Source organism: Doryrhamphus excisus, chromosome 4 (genome assembly GCF_030265055.1).
Source record: "Doryrhamphus excisus isolate RoL2022-K1 chromosome 4, RoL_Dexc_1.0, whole genome shotgun sequence".
Classification (NCBI taxonomy): domain Eukaryota; kingdom Metazoa; phylum Chordata; class Actinopteri; order Syngnathiformes; family Syngnathidae; genus Doryrhamphus; species Doryrhamphus excisus.
Genome location: NC_080469.1, coordinates 26291693 through 26313984, shown reverse-complemented (window position 1 = coordinate 26313984; position 22292 = coordinate 26291693). Strand labels below are relative to the sequence as shown.

The 22292-nt window shown below is 52.6% G+C and overlaps 5 protein-coding genes across 19 annotated transcripts; 4 read left to right on the top strand and 1 right to left on the bottom strand.

Annotated features, from left to right (window-relative positions):
• The first annotated feature begins 174 nt into the window (after positions 1 to 174).
• LOC131127815 (kazal-type serine protease inhibitor domain-containing protein 1-like) lies at positions 175 to 1278 on the top strand. The gene is made up of 4 exons (XM_058070071.1): positions 175 to 649; positions 720 to 883; positions 959 to 1106; positions 1193 to 1278. Exons 1-4 carry the CDS (start codon positions 175 to 177, stop codon positions 1276 to 1278), a joined length of 873 nt encoding a protein of 290 aa, XP_057926054.1.
• An 8-nt stretch (positions 1279 to 1286) lies between these two features.
• On the top strand, positions 1287 to 7373 carry LOC131128570 (docking protein 2-like). Of its 3 annotated transcripts, none has more exons than XM_058071526.1 (7): positions 1287 to 3055; positions 3947 to 4084; positions 4164 to 4331; positions 4500 to 4602; positions 4730 to 4899; positions 4971 to 5225; positions 6112 to 7373. In XM_058071526.1, the coding sequence occupies exons 1-7, from the start codon at positions 2993 to 2995 to the stop codon at positions 6727 to 6729; spliced, it is 1515 nt and encodes a 504-aa protein (XP_057927509.1). In that variant the 5' UTR covers positions 1287 to 2992; the 3' UTR covers positions 6730 to 7373. The 3 variants fall into 3 exon arrangements, with proteins under 3 accessions (XP_057927509.1, XP_057927508.1, XP_057927511.1); XM_058071525.1 differs by having other exon boundaries at positions 4649 to 4899; XM_058071528.1 differs by lacking the exons at positions 3947 to 4084; positions 4164 to 4331 and having other exon boundaries at positions 4649 to 4899.
• Positions 6761 to 13455, bottom strand: LOC131128567 (bile salt-activated lipase-like). Of its 3 annotated transcripts, none has more exons than XM_058071519.1 (12): positions 9529 to 13455; positions 9080 to 9455; positions 8824 to 8943; positions 8563 to 8760; positions 8358 to 8488; positions 8196 to 8303; positions 8007 to 8130; positions 7730 to 7916; positions 7456 to 7659; positions 7187 to 7384; positions 7005 to 7112; positions 6761 to 6945 (listed from the first exon to the last, which is right to left on the bottom strand). In XM_058071519.1, the coding sequence occupies exons 1-12, from the start codon at positions 9592 to 9594 to the stop codon at positions 6858 to 6860; spliced, it is 1908 nt and encodes a 635-aa protein (XP_057927502.1). In that variant the 5' UTR covers positions 9595 to 13455; the 3' UTR covers positions 6761 to 6857. The 3 variants fall into 3 exon arrangements, with proteins under 3 accessions (XP_057927502.1, XP_057927503.1, XP_057927504.1); XM_058071520.1 differs by having other exon boundaries at positions 6763 to 6945; positions 9308 to 9455; positions 9529 to 13452; XM_058071521.1 differs by lacking the exon at positions 9529 to 13455 and having other exon boundaries at positions 6764 to 6945; positions 9013 to 9094.
• On the top strand, positions 9182 to 18385 carry tsc1a (TSC complex subunit 1a). 8 transcript variants are annotated; one of them, XM_058071510.1, is made up of 21 exons: positions 9182 to 10226; positions 10762 to 10876; positions 11094 to 11197; positions 11333 to 11485; positions 11549 to 11696; positions 11767 to 11921; positions 12814 to 12887; positions 12963 to 13096; positions 13181 to 13353; positions 13409 to 13517; positions 13584 to 13715; positions 13795 to 14045; positions 14114 to 14226; positions 14307 to 14377; positions 15884 to 16083; positions 16153 to 16335; positions 16406 to 16516; positions 16595 to 16717; positions 17487 to 17674; positions 17744 to 17851; positions 17924 to 18385. In XM_058071510.1, the coding sequence occupies exons 2-21, from the start codon at positions 10771 to 10773 to the stop codon at positions 18360 to 18362; spliced, it is 3075 nt and encodes a 1024-aa protein (XP_057927493.1). In that variant the 5' UTR covers positions 9182 to 10226; positions 10762 to 10770; the 3' UTR covers positions 18363 to 18385. The 8 variants fall into 8 exon arrangements, with proteins under 8 accessions (XP_057927493.1, XP_057927496.1, XP_057927490.1 ...); XM_058071507.1 differs by lacking the exon at positions 9182 to 10226 and having other exon boundaries at positions 10267 to 10876; XM_058071514.1 differs by lacking the exon at positions 9182 to 10226 and having other exon boundaries at positions 10268 to 10876; positions 13584 to 13676; positions 13921 to 14045.
• On the top strand, positions 18386 to 22134 carry ak8 (adenylate kinase 8). 4 transcript variants are annotated; one of them, XM_058071532.1, is made up of 15 exons: positions 18386 to 18515; positions 18578 to 18711; positions 18776 to 18860; positions 18941 to 18990; positions 19073 to 19183; positions 19280 to 19348; positions 19567 to 19648; positions 19713 to 19784; positions 19851 to 20045; positions 20209 to 20331; positions 20539 to 20628; positions 20730 to 20865; positions 20930 to 21010; positions 21794 to 21923; positions 21987 to 22134. In XM_058071532.1, exons 2-15 carry the CDS (start codon positions 18628 to 18630, stop codon positions 22074 to 22076), a joined length of 1398 nt encoding a protein of 465 aa, XP_057927515.1. In that variant the 5' UTR covers positions 18386 to 18515; positions 18578 to 18627; the 3' UTR covers positions 22077 to 22134. The 4 variants fall into 4 exon arrangements, with proteins under 4 accessions (XP_057927515.1, XP_057927512.1, XP_057927514.1 ...); XM_058071529.1 differs by having other exon boundaries at positions 18391 to 18515; positions 18578 to 18990; XM_058071531.1 differs by lacking the exon at positions 19280 to 19348 and having other exon boundaries at positions 18391 to 18515; positions 18578 to 18990.
• Positions 22135 to 22292: the final 158 nt, after the last annotated feature.

The window sequence follows — 22292 nt, the reverse complement described above, 5'->3', positions numbered from 1 at the left end:
GCGCGTGTCGCCGTGCAGCTTGACACGAGTCGTCGGCAGCAGCGCGAGCGGCTCAGATGTTTGAACGTTGAAAGTTTCGGTCGAACCGGACGAAGCAAAATAACTTTTGGGCTTTCTTCCGTCTTCCTTCTGGTCTTGGTTTTGTTTATTTGGCATTGGAGTTTCGCCTTGACAATGTCTCTGCCGACGGAGCTGCTTCTGCTGGTCTTGGGTCTCTGTCCGAACCTGCACCCGTGTCGGCCTCTCGGCAACCAACTGCCCGGCCTGGCGACAAACGGGACAGACGTGGCGGCGGACTGCGGGCCGTGCCAAGCGGACCTGTGTCCGGAGACCCGCGGCTGCCGAGCCGGACTGGTTCTGGACCCGTGTGGCTGCTGTGAAGAGTGCGGCAACCTGGAGGGTCAGGCCTGCGACCCGGGAAACCGCAATGTGTTGTTTGGGCTCTGCGGGGCCGGACTGCGGTGCCAAGCGGACACCCGTGCCGCGGGACGAGAGGAGGAGGAGGAGGAAGAGCAGGTGTGCGTGTGCGAGGAGCGCGAGCCCGTGTGCGGAAGTGACGGCGTGACGTATGCTAACATGTGCCACTTCAGAGAGGCCGCCTTCTCCACGCCTCAACTTCACACCCAAGGGGCGGGGCCCTGCCGGACAGGTAGGTCACGTGATTGTCTGCGGGTGACCTGATCGGCAGGCGAATAACACCCCTCCCTGTCCCCCAAAAGTTCCGGTCATCAAGGTGGGTCCTCAGAGTCAGGTGAACGGCACCGGCAGCAGTCTGGTGTTCCTGTGCGAGGTCTTCGCCTTCCCCATGGCGTCCGTTGAGTGGAGGAAGGATGGCCGGGACGATGTCGTCCTGCCAGGGGACGACCCCCACATCTCCGTCCAGGTGCGCTTGAAGCTAACTCCCCTCAAACCTTAGCCTAGCTTAGCAGGAACCTTCCACTTCCTGTCTGTCTTCCAGTCCAGGGGCGGTCCTCTCAGGTTTGAGCTCTCCAGTTGGCTCCAGATTGAAGGGGCGGAACCGCAAGACTCGGGGACCTATCGCTGCATCGCCCGCAACAGCCTCGGCTCCGCCTCGGCCTCCGCAGTGCTGGGCGTGTTGCGAGCAGGTGAGACGTAACTGGCGATTGGTCACATGGTGTCTTCTGATTGGTCACATGGTGTCTTCTGATTGGTCGCGTGTGTCGCCCCTCAGAGGAGCTGGCGTCCTACTTGGCGAATCACGTGGGCGTCATCAAACAGCTGAATGATGCCACAGACTACGACGGTGACTTCTACTGACGTCACTTCCTGCCAAGACTCGACCTTGACCCACGCAGCCAAAGGTCACCTTTTCTTTTTATGACCAAAGACACACTAGACGTATGTCATAATCATATTTCACTATAGAAATACAGTATATAGATCTACCTACGTCAATAAAGGAACAATAAACCAACACCCCATTGGTGGTCTTTAAAGGGGCGGGGCTTCTGCCCCCATGTCAGCTAAGCTAAGCTAACCATCATCAAGGTTTTATTTAGAGAACATGGTCAGATAGCCTCTATCGTCTATGGAATCCATATTGAGCCTGCTAACTGATGTAGGAACGTCTCGTAGATCAGCAGGACAAACACATCTAGAGACACTTTCCATCTGGCTGAGGAATACTGCAATATTTGTTTAATATTTATATTTCAATGACATTTGCACTTTTGCAATTTCTCCCAAATATGAAGGTTTTCTATTGTAGTTCTATTTGTAGTTCTATTTGTAGAACTACAAATGTCCAGCCAAATATTGAAGGGAGGATTGGATGGGAATACCAGACGCTGTAGGAATAGTCCAGTCCTTCATAGGCAGGATCTCACTCTTATGAAATGAACTTTTAGTCCAGAGGCCTTAGGGAACTTCTCAATATTTCTATCTCCTATCTGATGTTCTATCTTATATGTCAACTGGCTGATGGACAACTATCTAGCTAGTACAGATCCTTTAGCAACATCAGCATTTTACTGTAGAGTCTACAAAGCACTTCAGGGGCTGCAATAATCAATAAACAACAATAAACCCTAAACAATAAGTCAAGAACTACGAACTGGTCTGGAACCCAAGACGCGGTGGCAGGAAATGGACCAAAAGAGTCCAGCCAGACGGTAAAAGTACCAATATGGAATGGCCTTTATTGTCATTGTACAAGATGTACAACGAGGTTGGACAACATCCAGTGGTTGCTAGGCTAAAACAACACTAGCCAGAACACGGTAACAAAACCGCTGCATCAAAGGATCAAAAGGCATGCAGGAAAAACACAAGTACAGGAACTTGTACTTCACCTCAGGTGACCTCAGGTGACCTCAGGTGTGTGTAGCAGTGGGCGCCTGCTGCTGGTCAGGATGCGCTGCAAAGAAAGAGCAGCAGGTGGCAGCAGAGCGACAACACAATAATCAATAAAGAATAATCAATAAAGAATAATCAATAAAGAATAATGAATAAAGAATAATCAATAAAGAATAATCAATAAAGAATAATGAATAAAGAATAATCAATAAAGAATAATCAATAAAGAATAATCAATAAAGAATAATCAATAAAGAATAATCAATAAAGAATAATAAAGGTGTTGTCCCTTTGTTGATCCTAAATCTGGGTGATGTCCTGTTTATGTCCCTGTACGGTCATGTGATGGCATTGGTAAAGTGGTGTTCTATCATGTACAAATAAGACAAAGGAGGTTCGAGTCCCGTAGATGGAAAGTCAGGTTATATAATAATAATAATAATAATAATAATAATAATAATAATAATAGCCCCCCCCTTTAAATCCTATTGGGTGTCAGAGATCATAAAGATGATGATGATGATCTCACGTGTACTTGTGCAGTACAGTTGTGTAGTACTGTGTAGATGAGAGAGAGGAAGCGGTGCTGACGTGGGTTGTGGTAAAGAGGAAGTGACAGCAGCGACGGCAGGAAGAAGAACAGGAAGTTGGACGGCAAACGTCAGCAGACACCAACATGGACGACCACATCAGGAAAGAAGGACAACTTTACCTTCAACAACAACATACCTTTGGAAAGGTACACACTTCCAATACTACTACTACTACTACTACTACCACTACTCTGCACACATTGTGTACTCTTCTACATTCATTCAACCTTCATCTATGTATACTACTCTACATTCATGTACTTACTATACTCTACATTCATGTACTTACAGTACAGTACGGTACATTCATGCACTTACTATACATTCATCTACTTACTATACTACATTCATGTACTTACTATACTCTACATTCATGTACTTACTATACTACATTCACGTACTTACTATACTCTACATTCATGTACTTACTATACTACATTCACGTACTTACTATACTCTACATTCATGTACTTACTATACTACATTCACGTACTTACTATACTCTACATTCATGTACTTACTATACTACATTCATGTACTTACTATACTCTACATTCATGTACTCACGGTACAGTACAGTACATTCATGTACTTACTATACTCTACATTCATGCACTATACATTCATGTACTTACAGTACAGTACAGTACATTCATGTATTCATACTTTGACATGTGTGTAGATCCATGTATGAATGTACACTACCATATGTAGCATAAAAAGTAGAAGATAAATATAGTAGAATAAGTATTACTGCAATGCAGGCATGCCCATATTAATATTCCTCTTGTTCTTTAGCTTTACTTATATCTTAATCTTCCTATATGATGTACACAATACATCTATTTCATCCTGTCTGTCTGTGTCTACCTTATGATTGTCCCTTATGATTGTCCCTTATGATTGTACCTTATGATTGTCCCTTATGATTGTCCCTTATGATTGTGTGTTATGATTGTGTGTTATGATTGTACCTTATGATTGTGTGTTATGATTGTACATTCTGATTGTGCGTTGTGATCGTGTGCGGCTGTTAGAAGTGGAGGAGCATGTGGTGCGTGTTGTACGGAGAGAGTGTGTGTTCCATATCTCGACTAGAGCTGTACGAGAGTAAAGATGGCGGAGGCGTAGAGAAGAAGCAAAGAAGCGGACGCAAGCATCAGGACCACAAGAAGGTGTCCTGTCTGGTCTTTGGCGGGTGGGGGGGGGGGGGGGTGCGGATGCGAGGTCACGACGGGGCTGATGTTCCCTCAGGTGATCCGCCTGTCCGACTGCATCCGAGTGAGCGAGACGGACGCGGACGCGTGTCCCAGAGACACGGCGTCTTTCCTGGTGGAGACCACGGACAAGACGTACGTCTTTGCAGCCCGCAGACAACATGTGGACGAGTGGACGCTCCAGCTGTGTCAGACCGCCTTCCCCGTATGCACGCCCCCCCCTTCACCCCTTCACCCCTTCACCCCTTCACCCCTTCTCTATGGGTAATGTCCTTTAGGAGCTCAGGAGGCACTCATGCAGCTGTGTGTGTGTGTGTGTGTGTGCGTGTGTGTGTGCGTGTGTGTGTGTGTGTGTGTGTGTGTGTGTGTGCAGGGGAGCTGGGCGGAGCCTAGCAGGAGGCGTGGCAGCCTACAGAAAAGAAGCGAAGAAGAAGGGATGGAGGACAACATGTTGTATAGCAGCCGCACAGACACATGTGAGTCATGAATGGAACAGGACAGGAAATGAGACAGGAAGTGAAGCTCTTGGCTGTGTGTGTGTGTGTGTGTGTGTGTGTGTGCGTGTGTGCGTGTGTGTGTGTGTGTGTGTGCATGCGTGTGTAGTGAGGGACTTCCAGGTGTGTGTAAGGAGGACAGACGCAGCAGAGCGCTGCAGCCTAAAGGGGGACGGCGTCCTGCGGGCCAGCAAGGAGGCGCTCCACCTGCTGGACAGTCGTGCAGTCGTCGTGCTGTCGTGGCCGTACAGATTTCTACGACGCTTCGGGCGGGACAAGGTCGCTCACACACACACACACACACACACGTGAGTCTGTGTGGTTCTTATGTGGGCGTGGCCTCTCCTCAGAACACGTTCTCCTTTGAGGCGGGACGTAGGTGTGAGTCAGGGGAGGGGAGTTTTGAGTTCGACACCAAAGAGGGCAACTTCCTGTTCCAGGCCGTGGAGGCCGCCATCAGCCTGCAGCGTGTCCGTCATTCGTGTGGAGGCGGGCCGATGCATCTGGACCTCCCTCGGACCCCCGGCCCACCCCTTTTACCCAGCGGCACACCGCGGCCCCAGTCTCCTGCCTGCAGTGATGACCCACAATCCTTTGCGGCTCAGGTCAGTTCAGCTCACGCATCACATGACCTAAACACATGTCCTCTGACACGTCACATGACCTAAATACATGTCCTCTGACACGTCACATGACCTAAACACATGTCCTCTGACACGTCACATGACCTAAACACATGTCCTCTGACACGTCACATGACCTAAATACATGTCCTCTGACACGTCACATGACCTAAACACATGTCCTCTGACACGTCACATGACCTAAACACATGTCCTCTGACACGTCACATGACCTAAACACATGTCCTCTGACACGTCACATGACCTAAACACATGTCCTCTGACACGTCACATGACCAGGCCCTTGTTCATATCCACGTAGAACATGAAGTACTCTCAAACAGTACTACAGTACATATGCGGGACAATCTTTCCCAGAAATCACGCATACCTCTTCATATCGTCTTCATACGCCGCTGCTGATGGTGCGTTCGGGACCACGCGTTGAGGGAAAGGTGAGAGCCAGCCGCTCCGTACGCTGAAGTCGTGTGGACCCACGGGGCCTGGGCGGCCGCCACCCAAAAGGGCAACATGGGCCCCCTGTGGGTGCACCACTATGTACTATGTACTATGTCCATTTAATATATGTATATAGTATATATAGTACATATACATAACCACCGCTATGTACTATGTTCATTGAATATACGTGTATATATAGTATATATACGTAACCACCGCTATGTACTATGTACATTGAATATACGTATATAGTATACGTATATATAGTATATAAACATAACCACGACTATGTACTATGTACTATGTCAATGTCCTATGTCAATGTACTATGTACTATGTCAATGTACTACGTATGTCGTGGTGCATATGATGACTGCATCTGATGGACTGCGGTGTCGTCTCTCAGGCGGACGAGGGTCTGGACCAGACCATGATGGGGGTTGACAAGATGACCTTGGACACTGACGGTGGTCTCGTCCCTAAAAGAGTCCGTGTGACACCCGGCAGTCCCGTGACCCTCGCTGTGCCCCCTGGGCCCTGTCCCTCAGGGCTGTGGTCCCTGGAGCAGACATACTCACAGGTCTCCTTTCCCAACAAGTGGACCAAGACAAGGGGTGCGCCGGCATGCGCAGCGCGCCTCATCAAACAGGATGGCGAGTATTCTCTCCCGTTCCACGGCGCCTCCAAGAAGGTTAGGGCAGACATTTTGATCTCCCAAAAGGCTGGTGGTGCTGAGAGGCTCTACGAGCATGTGGGACGTCCAGCCATGGAAGGCCAGGTTCCTCAGGTCCACGCCGTGACCACGGTCTACGGGAACGAAGATCACATTTACGACGAGCCGGAAAGCTGTGCAGCCCCGCCCTCTGAGTATGACCACCCCGAGGAGATGAAAGGAGACGCCTGGAGGGGGATGGCTGCCGTCGCAGGTGACCACGAGGGTCACGGCTACGCCGTCCCCAAACCAAGCGAGAGGTCACTCCCCGCCTCCCGGCAGGAAATGGCAGAGGAGGACAGGAAGATGTGATGAGCAGAAGGACATCATATCAAACATGGAATCTTTTTCAAATTAAAAGAAAGTTTATTTTGAAAGACGTCTTGTAGATCCTAGACGTGGGACAGGTGGATCCTGCTAACGGTTTTATTTGATGAAGCCTAGCTGGTCTTCCTGCTTCCCTGCACCTGCGGCAGGCGGGCGTACGTGCTGGTCCAGTAGGTGACGTAGTCGCGTCTCAGGTCGTAGCTGCAGAGACGGGTGGCGTGTTAGCGTCCAATGGCGGGGAAAGGACGTCTTTCAAGTACCTGACTGAGGACTTGCTCATCCGGTGGTTGATGGTCAGGAAGGGCCGGTGAGTTGTGGTGAAAGGGGGCCACTGGACCGGGACTTTACTGTCTCCCAGGTTGGGGTTCCTGGACACCAAGGAACAAGGACACAGGTGGGTCAGAACGGGGTGGAAGCTCAAGTGGGAACGGTGGGAGCGTACCCCGTCTTGGCAAAGTTGGTCCAGTATGCCATCATGTAGCGGGACAGGTCTCTGTGTCTGGGGAAGTAGACCAGGGGGGTGGAGAAAGGTTTCCCAAACAAGTACTGCAGGTCCTCACTATGCTCCGCCTCCACCCAGCCAGGGAATCCTGGTATACGAGTCTTCATGTTGAACAGGTAGGAGAAGGTACGGGCACCACTGGGGGTGGGGGAACGGGGGGGTCAGTGCACATGACAACATGTTGACGCCATCCGGTGAGAAGTTTGTACCTGCTGTGGTTGGCGTGGAGTTGAAGGGCGGTCTGAGTTGGGACCAGGAACAAGAAGTCCGTCTCAATGTCTGCCACCGTCTTCTTCACCACCGCTGGCTCCGGGATGGAACCCCAGTGGGCGGAGTAGACGCTCAAAGCCGAGCCGACAGCCGCGTTTCCTTTTTCTTTGGTCAGGCCGGCCAGGAGACCCCTGACGTCCTCTCTGGCATGGAGGACAAGGTTGGACATCAGGGTGACATCTGGTGTGACGTGTTAGCGCTCAGGAGGCTCACACGGTGGTGTTGGCGTTCCTCTTGTTGATGGAGGGAACGTCGACGCCAGCAAAGATGTGTCCGTCCATGGAGTTGATGCCGGCCATGTAGTCCACGTCCGCCGCGTTGCGAAACAGTCGACTGGGATGCTCGGGAAGGAAGTCGCCGTCCACCACAGGGGCGAGTTCCAGAAGGTCCATGACGACGCCTACGCAGAGTGGGCTTGGTGAGGAACACAGGAGGGCGTGTGGACGCCATCATCATCCCGCATCCGGACCCGCCCCCTCGTCACCCTCACCTTTGCCCAGCATGAGAAGGATGTCGATCTTTCCCGCCATGGTGAGCCCCACGGGGTCGCTCATCTTCAGACACGCCAGCATCATGTCCTCGTCGCTACGGTAACAGCCCACCTTGCGGGCGATCTGCGGGAATTGTGTCGGCGGTGAACAGGAAGCGTGACAGCTTGGAGGACGCCGGTTCCCCGTACCTTCTTGGTGAGCCCCATGGGGTTCCTCTGCAGCGCCCACGGACTCAGCGCCACGCCGCACTGAGTGATGGCTCGGCGGAATAATCCTTTACTGTGGGGGGACAGCATCTGACCTCACAGGTTAGCATGCTAGCATCTACTGGACCCCGGTGGCAATCTCACCTGGAAGCTGGCGCTGGCGGCGCCGGCCGATTGGCCGAAGATGGTGATGTTGTCAGGGTTCCCTCCGAAGGACGCGATGTTCCTCCGCACCCACGAGATGGCGGCGTGCTGATCCCACAGCCCGTAGTTACCTGAGAACACACCCCACCTAAGCGACCCTCTTGACCGGCACCACGAAGACGCGTCAGAGACTCGACGGTCGGACCTGGCAGTCGAGCGTCTCCGCTGCTGAGGAAGCCGAGCGTTCCGACTCGGTAGTTGGCCGTGACTACGATGACGTTTCCTCTGTCGGCCATTTCTTTGCCATCGTAGAGCGAGTCTCCCAGGATGGCCAAGTCGTTGGACGCCCCCAACAGGAAGGCGCCGCCAAACAGGTACACCATGACGGGCAGGTTGGACGACACTGATAACACACGCTGACTAACAAAGTTCCCCGTGTGTGTGTGTGTGTGTGTGTGTTGCATACCTGTGAGTCCCTGAGGAACGAAGATGTTCAAGTAGAGACAATCATGGCTGCCTCGGGTTTTCGTCTGCAACAGCGTCACCTGAAGGCAGCGCTCTGCATATTTGTTAGCCTTCAACACGCCTGCCGACACAAACATCACATCCCGTATCAACCTTACGTACGTGCCCACGGTACGACTCCCCAGCGTACCTGCACCGCACATTTAGCACAGCATGACCGGAAAAAGCCCCCCCCAGAAGAAAGGTCAGACATCTACCAGGAGGAAGGGGCACGTTCAGGCGGCTAAAGGACATGGCGTACTGAAGAGGAGGAAGGCGGTAGAGGAAGTGGTACATGGATCCATAACCTTCATCGTTACTCCTGCTATTCTCCTCGAGGAGAATAGCAGGAGTAACGATGAAGGTCACATGACCAGGGACAGCATCAGCAGCAGTGGTTGAGAGTAGTTCATGACACACGAAGGAAGGGTCGAGGTTGGCGTTACCGCTCCATCCCGGATGAGGTTTGGGTTTCTCCCACAGTCCAGGGGTGTCAGCGAAGGGGATCCCTTTAAAGACGTCCACAGTCCTGAAAAGTCCCATGCTCTTACTCACCCCTTGCACCTGTCCCCCCTCGGTCTGCACCACCCCCAGCTGCACACAGACACACACACACACACACACTCAGTGCAGCACACACGTTAACTTTGCACAAGTGGAGTTTGACCTTTGCGGCTGAGATCGCACTCAAAGTGACGCTCATCAGCGTCGCCAGCATCAGCGTCATCTTCATTCTCCTCGCTCCGGTCAGCCAATCAGCTGCGGCTTTTATAGCCGCCCTGAGCACCGCCCGGCTGCGACCCTGAACGCACCACCAGCGGGTCCCATCAAGACAAGAGGTCCTCCCGTGTGGCAGAATACACACGTGATTGTATGGCACAGCATCCGTAGGGTGGTGACGTCATCTTCTTCATTAGTGATGGTTTCAAGATTGATTTGGTGAAGTTTGTGTTCGTGTACTTCCGCTTCCGTGGCACGGCAGGGACGTGAGAAGGAACACAGCTGCTCAGTGACTTTATCTCAACGTGCAAACACCGAGTCCACTTTACTGAACCACAGTCAGCATTCTCCAGTTCTCACGGCTTATTCGAACCTTTATTGCGTCATCGTTTGACTATAAACTTCTCATGTATTTGTATTTTGTTGTAAATATTTTTTATATAATATTTTAAGTATTTCAACTGGAATGCCTTCGTATCACTTCGCTCTTCCTGAACCTCGATCATAAAGAAGACGACATTTCAACTTTTGTCTTCCCTGAACGCCTCGTGACATTGATTGACAGGGGCAGGTGTCGTGTCGCTGCGGTAGGCGGGACTGGTGAGTCAACATGGCGGCGCCCTGCTCGGATCAACGCGTCTGAAGGTAAAACTTGTCCAGGCTTCAAACGTTTACGCTCTTTTCTTTGCCGTCTCTGTTCAACGTACGCTGGACGTTAACGGCGTCTTACGGGCCGGCGGACGGGTTGGCTCCGAGCAAGCTAACCTGGCGAAGACCGAACCGGACAGCTGTTAGCACGGTAGCTCGGCTAGCTTAGATAACCGAGCATGTGTATCGTCCACGTGACGTCACCACATTGGCTAGCGTCAGCGAAAAATAATTTGATTGGACGTTCCTCTGTTGCGTCACTCCGTGGCAGCGGCGCCTTTCACGCAAAGCTGCATGTTGCCGCAATCTCACCGATTTCACGACGCTAGTATATGTGACACAAAATGGCAGCCTTTACCCGCCAGTCGAGTACATAGTGTTGTTGATTCTATTGGACGTCATTCATGTTGACTTTATTTGGGTTGTATTTTCTTGTCATGTGAATGAACCTGACCCATGTCACCTGTCAGCCATGTTTTATTGTTCACCTTGATTGTAAGGTGTGTGTGTGTGTGTGCGCGCGTGAATGCAGGCGTCCACCATGTCCAAGGAGCAGAGTACCAGTGAGCTCTTGCTCTCATTGGACAGTTCAGATCTGCAGGAGGCGGAGCAAGTCAGAGTAGCCATCAGCCATCAGTTGAATTCAGGTGAGGCGGGTCGCTGTTTCACAGGCCTGCAAGCTATCTGCGGCGAGGGCTGAGGGGAATGTCAGAGAGAATAGCATTACACAAAGTTTTCAAAATAAGAGTCTCCACATAAACCAAATGGATCTGTGGCGTTCACCAGATCATACATCAGACACACTTTGAACCCCACCCCCGCCCCGTGTGACCTTGTCCACTGATCTGCTGTGTGTCCTGTCAGACAGAGGAGGCGCTGTCCTCGGGAGCCTGGTGGACTTCTACTTGAACTCCTCATCCGGTCAAGCTGTGAAGCTGCTGTCCTCCATCAGAGAACCTCTCCACAAGGTCTCACACGCGCTTCTCTCCTTCTCATTGGCACGTTGATGTCTTGTGGGAGGGGCCTCCAAGCACAGCTCCACCCCTTTGGGCGCATCCACCGGTGGTGGTGACATGATGAGGTCGTGTCGTGTGTGTCCTCAGCCCCTGCTGGACAAACTCAATGAAGTCCTTTCCAGGCCAGCCAGCCGATTGGCCGCCGTCACCCTGCTGGGTCACATGATCAGCCAGCAGCCACCCTGGGTTCACCACGTCAGCTGCTCCCCACTGCTGACGTCGTTGCTGCGATGCCTCAAGGTGCTGACACGTGAGTGTAACGGGGTCTGCTGGCAGACCACTAAGTCTTATCTTGTGTGTCAGAGTGACGGTGACGTGCTGGTTCTCATCCCTGGAGTCCTGGTGCTCATCACGCTGCTCCCCATGATCCCTCACGCCGCCAAACGCCACATCTATGACTTCTTTGACGTCTTTGGACGCTTGGCTTCCTGGAGCCTGAAGAACCCTGGTGGCGCCTTGCTTTCCATCCGGTACGAAATGTTCAGGGGAAGATTCTGATTGGTTGTCTGCTCTCTCCACAGGCCACGCCCATGTCAGCCATCTTGTCCACCTGCATGCCAGCATCTACTCGCTCTTCCACCGACTTTATGGAATGTTCCCCTGCAACTTCATCTCCTACCTGAGACTCCACTACAGCATGAAGGAGAACCTGGACACCTTCCACAAGGTGGTCAAGGTCAGTTGAAGTTGTCTACATGGACTACTGTAGACCCACTGTAGGTCCGCTGGGACCCACATAGACTACTGTAGGTCCGCTGGGACCCACATAGACTACTGTAGGTCCACTGGGACCCACATAGACTACTGTAGGTCCACTGGGACCCACATAGACTACTGTAGGTCCGCTGGGACCCACATAGACTACTGTAGGTCCACTGGGACCCACATAGACTACTGTAGGTCCGCTGGGACCCACATAGACTACTGTAGGTCAACTGGGACCCACATAGACTACTGTAGGTCAACTGGGACCCACATAGACTACTGTAGGTCCACTGGGACCCACATAGACTACTGTAGGTCCGCTGGGACCCACATAGACTACTGTAGACACGCTGGGACCCACATAGACTACTGTAGACGCACTGGGACCCACATAGACTACTGTAGGTCAACTGGGACCCACATATAGACTACTGTAGGTCCGCTGGGACCCACATATAGACTACTGTAGACCCGCTGGGACCCACATAGACTACTGTAGACGCACTGGGACCCACATAGACTACTGTAGGTCCGCTGGGACCCACATATAGACTACTGTAGGTCCGCTGGGACCCACATATAGACTACTGTAGACCCGCTGGGACCCACATAGACTACTGTAGGTCCGCTGGGACCCACATAGACTACTGTAGACCTGCTGGGTCCCACATATAGACTACTGTAGACCCGCTGGGACTATTGTAGATTGTAAGACCCTGAATGTTTGGGACATGCTGGATGTGAGTGGGGGCGCCACATGAGACCAGAAAGGACCGTAAGAGTCCTGAGCGAACGGGGACAGGGTGACATCTTGGGTGTGGGCGTGTCTTCATGGAGACTCATTTGGACGTCGCCTGTGTCAGCCCATGTTGGAGCAGGTCAGAGTTCATCCGGAGTTGGTTAGCGGCACTCAAGACCTGGAACTGGATCCGTCCAAGTGAGTCTTCTGGCACTGATGTCATCCATGCTTTGACGTGCTTTTATTCTGAAAGGTTCTTTTTCCATATGTCAGGTGGCGGCGCTACGAGGTCCATGACATCCTCATCGAGTGTTCCCGGGTGTCTCTTGACCCTCTGGAGTCCTCTTGTGATGCCGGCGCCTCCCCCTCCCCCCTCTCTTGCCTGGACGTCGCCCACGGCCGCAGTGGTGAGTCCTTGTCAGCGTGACCTTTGCCCTGTGACCGGCCCATCTGTCACGTCCTTGTGCTTTCCACGTGGGGACACGGAGCAGTGTGCGGCCACAAGGACACGACGTGGACGCCTGCCTGTCCCTCAGGAAGCCTAATCCACGTCTCCTCTCCCTGGACACCGGATCACCACCTGGACGTACCAGACCACCTGGACGTACCAGACCACCTGGACGTACCGGACCACCTGGACGTACCGGACCACCTGGACGTACCGGTATGTCCACATGTCCCTCTCTGGCTCCTCGGCCACTCACCGCCACTTTGTCCAGGCTGATGTCACCTGGAGCCCCTCCTCCGACTGTGGCCTGTCCACCCCCCCTCCTGAAATGGTCACTGTGAGCCCCGCCCCCCCCTTGAGTAGAACCAGCTCCCTGTCAGGTGAGACGCGTGCACGCACACAAGGACAAGGAGGTGTGTTCTATATTGCTGTCTTTTATTTTGAAGGCGCCACAGGAGGCGCCTCTGTCACAGTGGTCAAGCAACAACCAATCAGGAAGGGGGAAGATGCGGACCACAGCGACGTCGTGACCGGCGAAGGTGAGCTTGTCGTCGCGTCTTTCAGGCTCCGCCCCCAAGGTCCGCTTCTTCTCCACCCTCCTCCCCCCCCCCCCCACCAGCCCACCCCACCCATGATTGTTTGTTGTTTGGCCTCCAGACAGACCCCGCCCACAGCCGCCTTCCTCCTCACTGCCCGCCCTCCTCACCTCCACACCCGCTCGCAGCCACACCCCTTCCATCTCTGACGCCCCCCCCCCACCTTGCTCTGTCTCGCCGTGCCTAGCCCCGCCTCACCCCTCCGATGCTGCCCACAGCCTGGTGGAGGGTGGCCCCGCCCCCTCACCTGACTTCCTGTTTGAGCTGGCGCTTCCCCGAGCCGCCATGTTGTTTGTGAAGAGGAAGATGCAGGTAAAAGGACAACGTCTGAGTTGATCTGTGGGACTTGACTTGCGGCAGTGTGCTGCTCCGTCCTCCAGGAGGCGCAGGTCACCACAGCAGGACAGGAGGAGGCCGCCTCCGGTTCTCCTCTGGACTTGTTGGACCAGCTCATCACCCACGGCCACCGGTCACATGCTTGCATGAGTGGCAGGTGAGGCTCCGGGAGTACTAGCATGAGGGGCAGGGGGGGGGCTACGTGCGTGTTTAGTCAAACCATGGCGTTGTCTGCAGGTGGTCGGCGTGCAGCCAGTGGTTGGATCAGGGTCACCTTGGAGGTCAAGAAGTGGGCGTGAAAAGCAAAGGTACTAAAAGCAACTCATCTACCTACCTATCTACCCACCTAACTACCCACCTACCTACCTATCTACCTACTGTACCTACTGTACCTATCTACCTAACTACCCATCTACCTACTGTACCTATCTACCTAACTACCCATCTACCCACCTATCTACCTAACTACCCATCTACCTAACTACCCATCTACCTAACTACCCATCTACCTAACTACCCATCTACCTAACTACCCATCTACCCACCCATCTACCTAACTACCCATCTACCTAACTACCCATCTACCTACTGTACCCATCTACCTACTGTACCCATCTACCTAACTACCCATCTACCTAACTACCCATCTACCCACCTACCCATCTACCCACCTATCTACCTATCTACCCATCTACCTATCTACCTAACTACCCATCTACCCACCTATCTACCCATCTACCTAACTACCCATCTACCTAACTACCCATCTACCTACTGTACCCATCTACCTAACTACCCATCTACCTAACTACCCATCTACCTAACTACCCACCTACCTAACTACCCATCTACCTACTGTACCTATCTACCTAACTACCCACCTACCTAACTACCCATCTACCCACCTAACTACCCATCTACCCACCTCACTACCCATCTACCCACCTCACTACCCATCTACCCACCTAACTACCCATCTACCCACCTAACTACCCATCTACCTAACTACCCATCTACCTAACTACCCATCTACCTAACTACCCATCTACCTAACTACCCATCTACCCACCTAACTACCCACCTACCTAACTACCCACCTACCTACCTAACTACCCAACTACCTACCTACCTAACTACCTAACTACCCATCTACCTAACTACCCATCTACCTAACTACCCATCTACCTAACTACCCATCTACCTACTGTACCCATCTACCTAACTACCCATCTACCTAACTACCCATCTACCCACCTATCTACCTATCTACCCATCTACCTAACTACCCATCTACCTAACTACCCATCTACCTAACTACCCATCTACCTACTGTACCCATCTACCTACTGTACCCATCTACCTAACTACCCATCTACCTAACTACCCATCTACCTACTGTACCCATCTACCTAACTACCCACCTACCTAACTACCCATCTACCTACTGTACCTATCTACCTAACTACCCATCTACCTAACTACCCATCTACCTAACTACCCATCTACCCACCTAACTACCCATCTACCTAACTACCCATCTACCCACCTAACTACCCATCTACCCACCTAACTACCCACCTACCTACCTAACTACCCACCTACCTACCTACCTAACTACCTACCTACCTAACTACCCATCTACCTAACTACCCATCTACCTAACTACCCATCTACCTAACTAACTACCCATCTACCTAACTACCTAACTACCCATCCACCTAACTACCTTCTCATCAACGTTGGCCATGATTGGCCGGTGTGGGCGTGTTGTTTACATGGTTGCCATGACGTTGTGCCCCCCCACCCCGTTAAAGAGGGAAGCTGCAGTATGATGCTGTCTGTGTCAGGCCCCGCCCAGGGGGAGGAGCTCCAGGCACTGAGGAGTCAGTTGCTGCTGGTCCAGGCTCAGCTGCAGTACGAGCGTTTCAAACGTCAGCAGCACGCCATCAGGAACCGCCGCCTTCTCCGCAGGGTGATCAGCGCCGCCGCGCTGGAGGAGCAAAGTCTCGCCATGGTAACGTGCACGCCCCGTCCTAGCGGCTCCCACGCCGTCTACCACGTGTGACGCTCTGTGGCCTCCCAGCGAGCGCAGCTGGCCGTCCAGGACGAGGAGGTCCGGTCTCTGAGGTCCAGTCTGGACGAGGAGCAGCGACGTTCCTCTCAACTGCGCCTCGACACCACCACGCACGAGGAGGAGCTCCGCACGCAGGTGCACTATTTGCAGCAGGGGCGCAAAGACCAAGACCAGCAACACCTGAGACTGCATGTAAGCCCCGCCCCCACAACACATACACGCCCCTACGCTGCGCTGATGGCCCTCTGATTGGCTGATCCAGAGCGAGCTCCAGGAGTGTCAGGGCAGGCTCAGGGATTTGGAGGCGGAGCTTCAGAAAGCCAATCACAAAGCTTCCAATGCAGAGCGTCTGCTGAGCCAGCTGTCACTCAAGGTGAGGGAAGGCTCTGATTGGCTGACAGCTGGATGATGATGATGATGATGATGATGTCAATGTGGTATTTTTGTGCAGCTGAGCAGCAGCGAGACGTTACATCAGCAGATGTTCTTACAGAACCAACACATGCTCCTCCTACGACAGACCAACGCCATGCTGACCCGACGGCTCCACGCTCCGCCTCAGCACAGCTGCACTGTCGGGACCACACGCTGCATCACGCCACACGCTGCAAAAAACACTACATCACGTTAAACGCTGCAAAAAATACACATCATCACGCCACACGCTGCAAAAAACAAACTACATTATACCACACGCTGCAAAAAACACTGCATCACACCGCACGCTGCAAAAAACACTGCATCACACCGCACGCTGCAAAAAACTACATCACGCCACATGCTGCAAAAAACAAACTACATCATGCCACACGCTGCAAAAAACAAACAACATCATGCCACACGCTGCAAAAAACAAACTACATCATGCCACACGCTGCAAAAAACAAACAACATCATGCCACACGCTGCAAAAAACAAACTACATCATACCACACGCTGCAAAAAACACTGCATCACACCGCACGCTGCAAAAAACAAACTACATCATACCACACGCTGCAAAAAACAAACTACATCATACCACACGCTGCAAAAAACACTGCATCACACCGCACGCTGCAAAAAACTACATCACACTACACGCTGCAAAAAACAAACTACATCATACCACACGCTGCAAAAAACAAACTACATCATACCACACGCTGCAAAAAACACTACATCACACTACACGCTGCAAAAAAACACTACATCACGCTGCAAAAAACCTCACTACATCCCCACGTTGCACGCTGCAAAAAGCTGTATCCTAAAGTAAAGAGTGCATGAAGGGAAGCAGGTAGAAGAGAAAAGAGATGATGAGCTAAGAGGAGAAAGTGATGCTGGTTGGCTTTGTCGGTTAGGAGACGAGGCTGCTGCAAGGCATTCTGGGTAGGGAGTACCAGAGCCTGAAGGAGGCGGAGCTGCAGCAGAGACAGAAGCTGGAGGCGGCCAATCACAGAGCGGCAGAGCTGGAGAGCCAGCTGGCCAAGAAGGAGCAGCTGATCGCCCATCAGAAGAAACTTCTGGACGACACCAAGAGGCAGAGCAGGTGTGTGAAACGCCGCGCGGCGACTCGGGCGCCGCCCCTGACGGCCTGACGCTGGTGTCTTGGTGGCAGAGGCGAGCTGTTGGCGTGCGAGGGTCGCTGCGGCGCCCTGAGGAGGATCGTCCAGACGCTGCAGAGCGAGATGCTTCATCTCTACAGTCAGCTGGACGCTGCCAGCAGGTCAGCTCTCCCACGCCTCATCCACCAATCAGAGGCCGGCATTCTCACACCGCGCCTCCTCTTCTCCTGCAGGCCAGACGGGGGCGCCACCCCGCCCGCGGCGCCATCTTCCTCCTGCGCCGGGATGGTGAACGGGGCCGTGTCACGCCTCTCGTCTCCTGTGCACCTCCCCCCTGTGTCCGCCTCCCCCCTCTCCATGTCCCCCGTGGAGTCTCCCGTGGGCTCCTTCCTGGAACAGAGGGCGTGGCAGCTCTTCAGACCGTCCAATCACAGCCAGGAGGAGGAGGAGGTGGAGCAGGAGGCGAACGTGGACCAGGAGGCGGAGCAGGAGGAGGTCCCAACAGGAAGTCCTCTCTTGGGCCAGGAGGCAGACGAGGCCATCCTCCTGGCAGGAAGTCCCCAGACCGGGGGCGAGGCCCCGGACTTGTCTCTGGTGGTCCGCCAGAGACGACGTGAGCTGAGCATCATGAACTACGACGAGATGACGTCAGACGTGGGATTTGCTGAATGAAAATAAACGTTTCTTTTGCTGCACGTGCGTCTTTTCTGATCCGACACAAAGCGTTGCTCACGTGGCCATCGTACGTCACTTAGCCGCGCCCTCCTGCACCGCTGCGCGTCACGTTGCCATGACAACGGCAGAGGCGTCCTGGCAACGGCGGCGGTAAGAAGACATTTCCCGTGAGGTGAGAATGACAAGTCTTTTTCATTCGACGCTTGTGTTAGCATGCTAGCTACGTAGGAGCCGCTTGGGCCGCCATCTTCTCGGGGTCGCGATGGAGGACGTCGTGAAACCTCTGAGGATCCCCGCTCAGATGTCCATCTACGCCGACCAGCACAACATTCTCCACCTGGTGCAGGTGCGCCGCCATCGTTCTCCTCGAGCCTTCCCGCTCTCGGTGACGTCGTTTCCTGCCGTTTCAGAGCCTGGTGTCCAGCCTGGCGGTGGACCAGCCCGACGACCCCATCTCCTACCTGCTGCTGCTGCTGCGGGACAGCAGCGTGCACGGTGCGTGCGCACGAGATGGCGCTGCTTCCCCGACATGTTCTTCCATGACGTGCGTGTGCGTGTGCGTGTGCGTGTGTCAGTTCCCAGGGTGGTTCTGCTGGGTCCGCCTGCAGTGGGAAAACACACGCTGGTGAGTTGACACCACGTGACTTCATCACATGACTGCCGGCTAACGTCCAGCTGACCTTCTGATGCTGGTTCGAACCTGCCAGGCCCAAAAGCTGTGTGCTGATCTGGGAGCAGTTCACGTGACCGTACAAGGCTTACTGGACGACCAATCAGAGATCAGCGAACAAGCACGCCAATACACACTCAGACAACAGGTACACACACACACACACACACGCATACTTGTGTGAAACACGCAAGTTCCCTAAAGTACTGTCTGTGTGTGTTGGGGGGGCGGGGGGGGCATTAAGGAGGTTCCTGATGAGTTGCTGGTTCACTTGATTCAAGAAAGACTCAAACATTCTGACTGCTTCAACAAGGTAAACACACACAAAGTACACACACAAACTACACACACACCGTCCTGGTCTACACACAAGCTTCTGGTCTACACACCCCGTCCTGGTGTCCTCATGGTCTAGAAGGAGAGTCCCGGTTTGTGTAACATGATGAGTGCCAGCCTTGAGCGTGCTGTGATGACAAAATGGCGTCACGACACACGCAAAGGTGGCATGTGAGGGTCCTGGGTGTCTTTCAGGGTTGGGTGCTGGATGGACTTCCTCAGACTCGCCTGCAGGCTCGGAGTCTCCAGCAGGGCGGTGTGATCGCCAAGCACGTTGGTGAGTTGAGACGCACCTGCGCCTCCCGCCGTCACGCTTCCTGTTTGCCGTTGATGTGTGCCAGTGATCCTGGAGGCTCCTGAGGATGTTCTGCTGGAGAGGTATCACGGCAGGCTGCTGGATCCGCTGACTGGAGGTGGGCGGACGGTCGGAAGCCAGGCTTCCTGTTAGAGCGCCAGGTGACATCACTTCCTGTGTGCAGACGTGTACCACGACACCTTCCTCAGGCCGGACGACCACACGGTGGGGAAGCGCTTGGAGAAGAAAGGGTCTGAGAGTCAGCTGATGGCCCAGCTGCAGCGTTACCGCTGTGAGGTCACGGGTATAAGCTCCGCCTACCGCCACATCTTGAAGACCGTGGACGCCGACCAGCCTCCTCTCCACATCTACCACCAAGGTCTGCCATACGGGATACGCATACACACGTACTGTACTGTGTACTGTACTGTGTACTGTGTACTGTACTGTGTACTGTGTACTGTGTACTGTGTACTGTACTGTGTACTGTGTACTGTGTACTGTGTACTGTACACACAGCACTGCTCTTCTGTCTGCTGTAGTTCTGGCCTTTCTCAGGACTCAGCGTCGTTCCAGAACTCCCAGAATCCTCCTGTTAGGTCCGCCGGGGTCAGGGAAGACTCATCAAGCCAAACTGCTGGCTGAAAAGTACAAGATGGTGGACGGTATACACAAACACGTTACTGTCACACTGATACACTAATACACTAATCTCAACAGTGTAGCAAGGTAGCGGTGTAGCATGGTAGCAGTGTAGCATGGTAACAGTGTAGCATGGTAACAGTGTAGCATGGTAACAGTGTAGCATGGTGACAGTGTAGCATGGTAGCGGTGTAGCATGGTAGCATGGTAACAATGTGCCGGTATGTCAGTATGCTGGACTGAGCTGCAAAGATGGGCTGAAGCCGACCAGTCAGCTGTGGGAGAAGACGTGCGATCACAGCCGCCTGCTGCACTGCCAGGTGGGTGGAGCCTAGTGTCGTGGGCGGAGCGACTGTGTGTTGTTGTTCAGTCGTCATGGTGATCGTGACCAGGCTGTAAGAGCGGCGTGCTCCACTTCCAGACTCCGTCACCCTTCAGCTCGTCCAAGAACGTCTGAGCCGAGTGGACTGCAGCTCCAGAGGATGGATCCTTCACCACCTTCCCTGTGACCTTCAGCACGCCCAACACCTGCAGCAGTCACCCAACTCACCCAACAGGTACACCCAACTCACCCAACAGGTACACACACACACCATTACCTTCCACCCTTGTCTGCCACAGGGTCTTCTTCCTGGAGTTGACTGATGACCTCTGCTTGGAAAGACTCACACTCAGAACCACAGACCCTGTCACTGGTCTTGGGTCAGTATACACCCATGCATGGGACACATGCTGGATGGACACCTATGGACATATAAGGACGTATAAAGACATATATGGACACCTATGGACATATATGGACATATAAAGACGTCTATGGACACCTATGGACATATAAGGACGTATAAAGACGTATATGGACACCTATGGACATATAAGGACGTATAAAGACATATATGGACACCTATGGACATATATGGACATACAAAGACATATATAGAGACATTAAAACATATAAGGACATATAAAGACATATAAGGACACACAATGACATATAAGGACATATAAAGACATATAAGGACATATAAGGACATATAAAGACATATAAGGACATATAAGGACACATAAGGACATATAAGGACATATAAAGACATATAAGGACACATAATGACATATAAAGACATATAAGGACATATAAGGACATATAAGGACATATAAAGACATATAAGGACACATAAGGACATATAAAGACATAAGGACATATAAAGACATATAAGGACATATAAGGACACATAAGGACATATAAAGACATAAGGACATATAAAGACATATAAGGACATATAAGGACACATAAGGACATATAAGGACATATAAAAACATATAAGGACATATAAAGACATAAGGACATATAAAGACATATAAGGACATATAAGGACATATAAGGACATCTATAGACATGTATGGAGACATCCAAGCATCAAGGACCGCCAAGTGAAAAGGACAAGCGGACAATCACGTAATGAGTGATGTCACTTCCTGGTTCAGCTTCCACGCTGTGACTGGACCCGCTCCGGATCCTGAGGTCCAGAACCGCCTGCAGAGCAGAAGTGAGGACAGCCCAGACACTGTCACACACACACTCAGTGTGTACAGGACACACACTGTAGGCCTGCAGGTACACACACACACACACACACACACACACTGATCAGTGTCATTGAGGCCTGTGTGTGTGTAGTGCGTGTTCCCAGAAGGCGTGCACGTGGATGCTGATCAGGATCCTCAGAGCGTCTTTGAGGTTTTGGAGAAACATCTGACCAGTGACTGACAACACTCAGCGTGTGTGGGCGTGTCCTTTCACGTGCACGTTGACTTGAAGGCGGAGCTTCATTGTGATTGACGGCTCACAGAAGTCTTTGTCAGGCAAATTTGGTAAACGACTATAACGAATCCTCCTCTGTAGTCCATCCGCGATGGACAGCTCTATTTTAACACTTCCTGTCAACAAGCGGAAGTGGGGCGGCAGAGACGTGACACATGACGG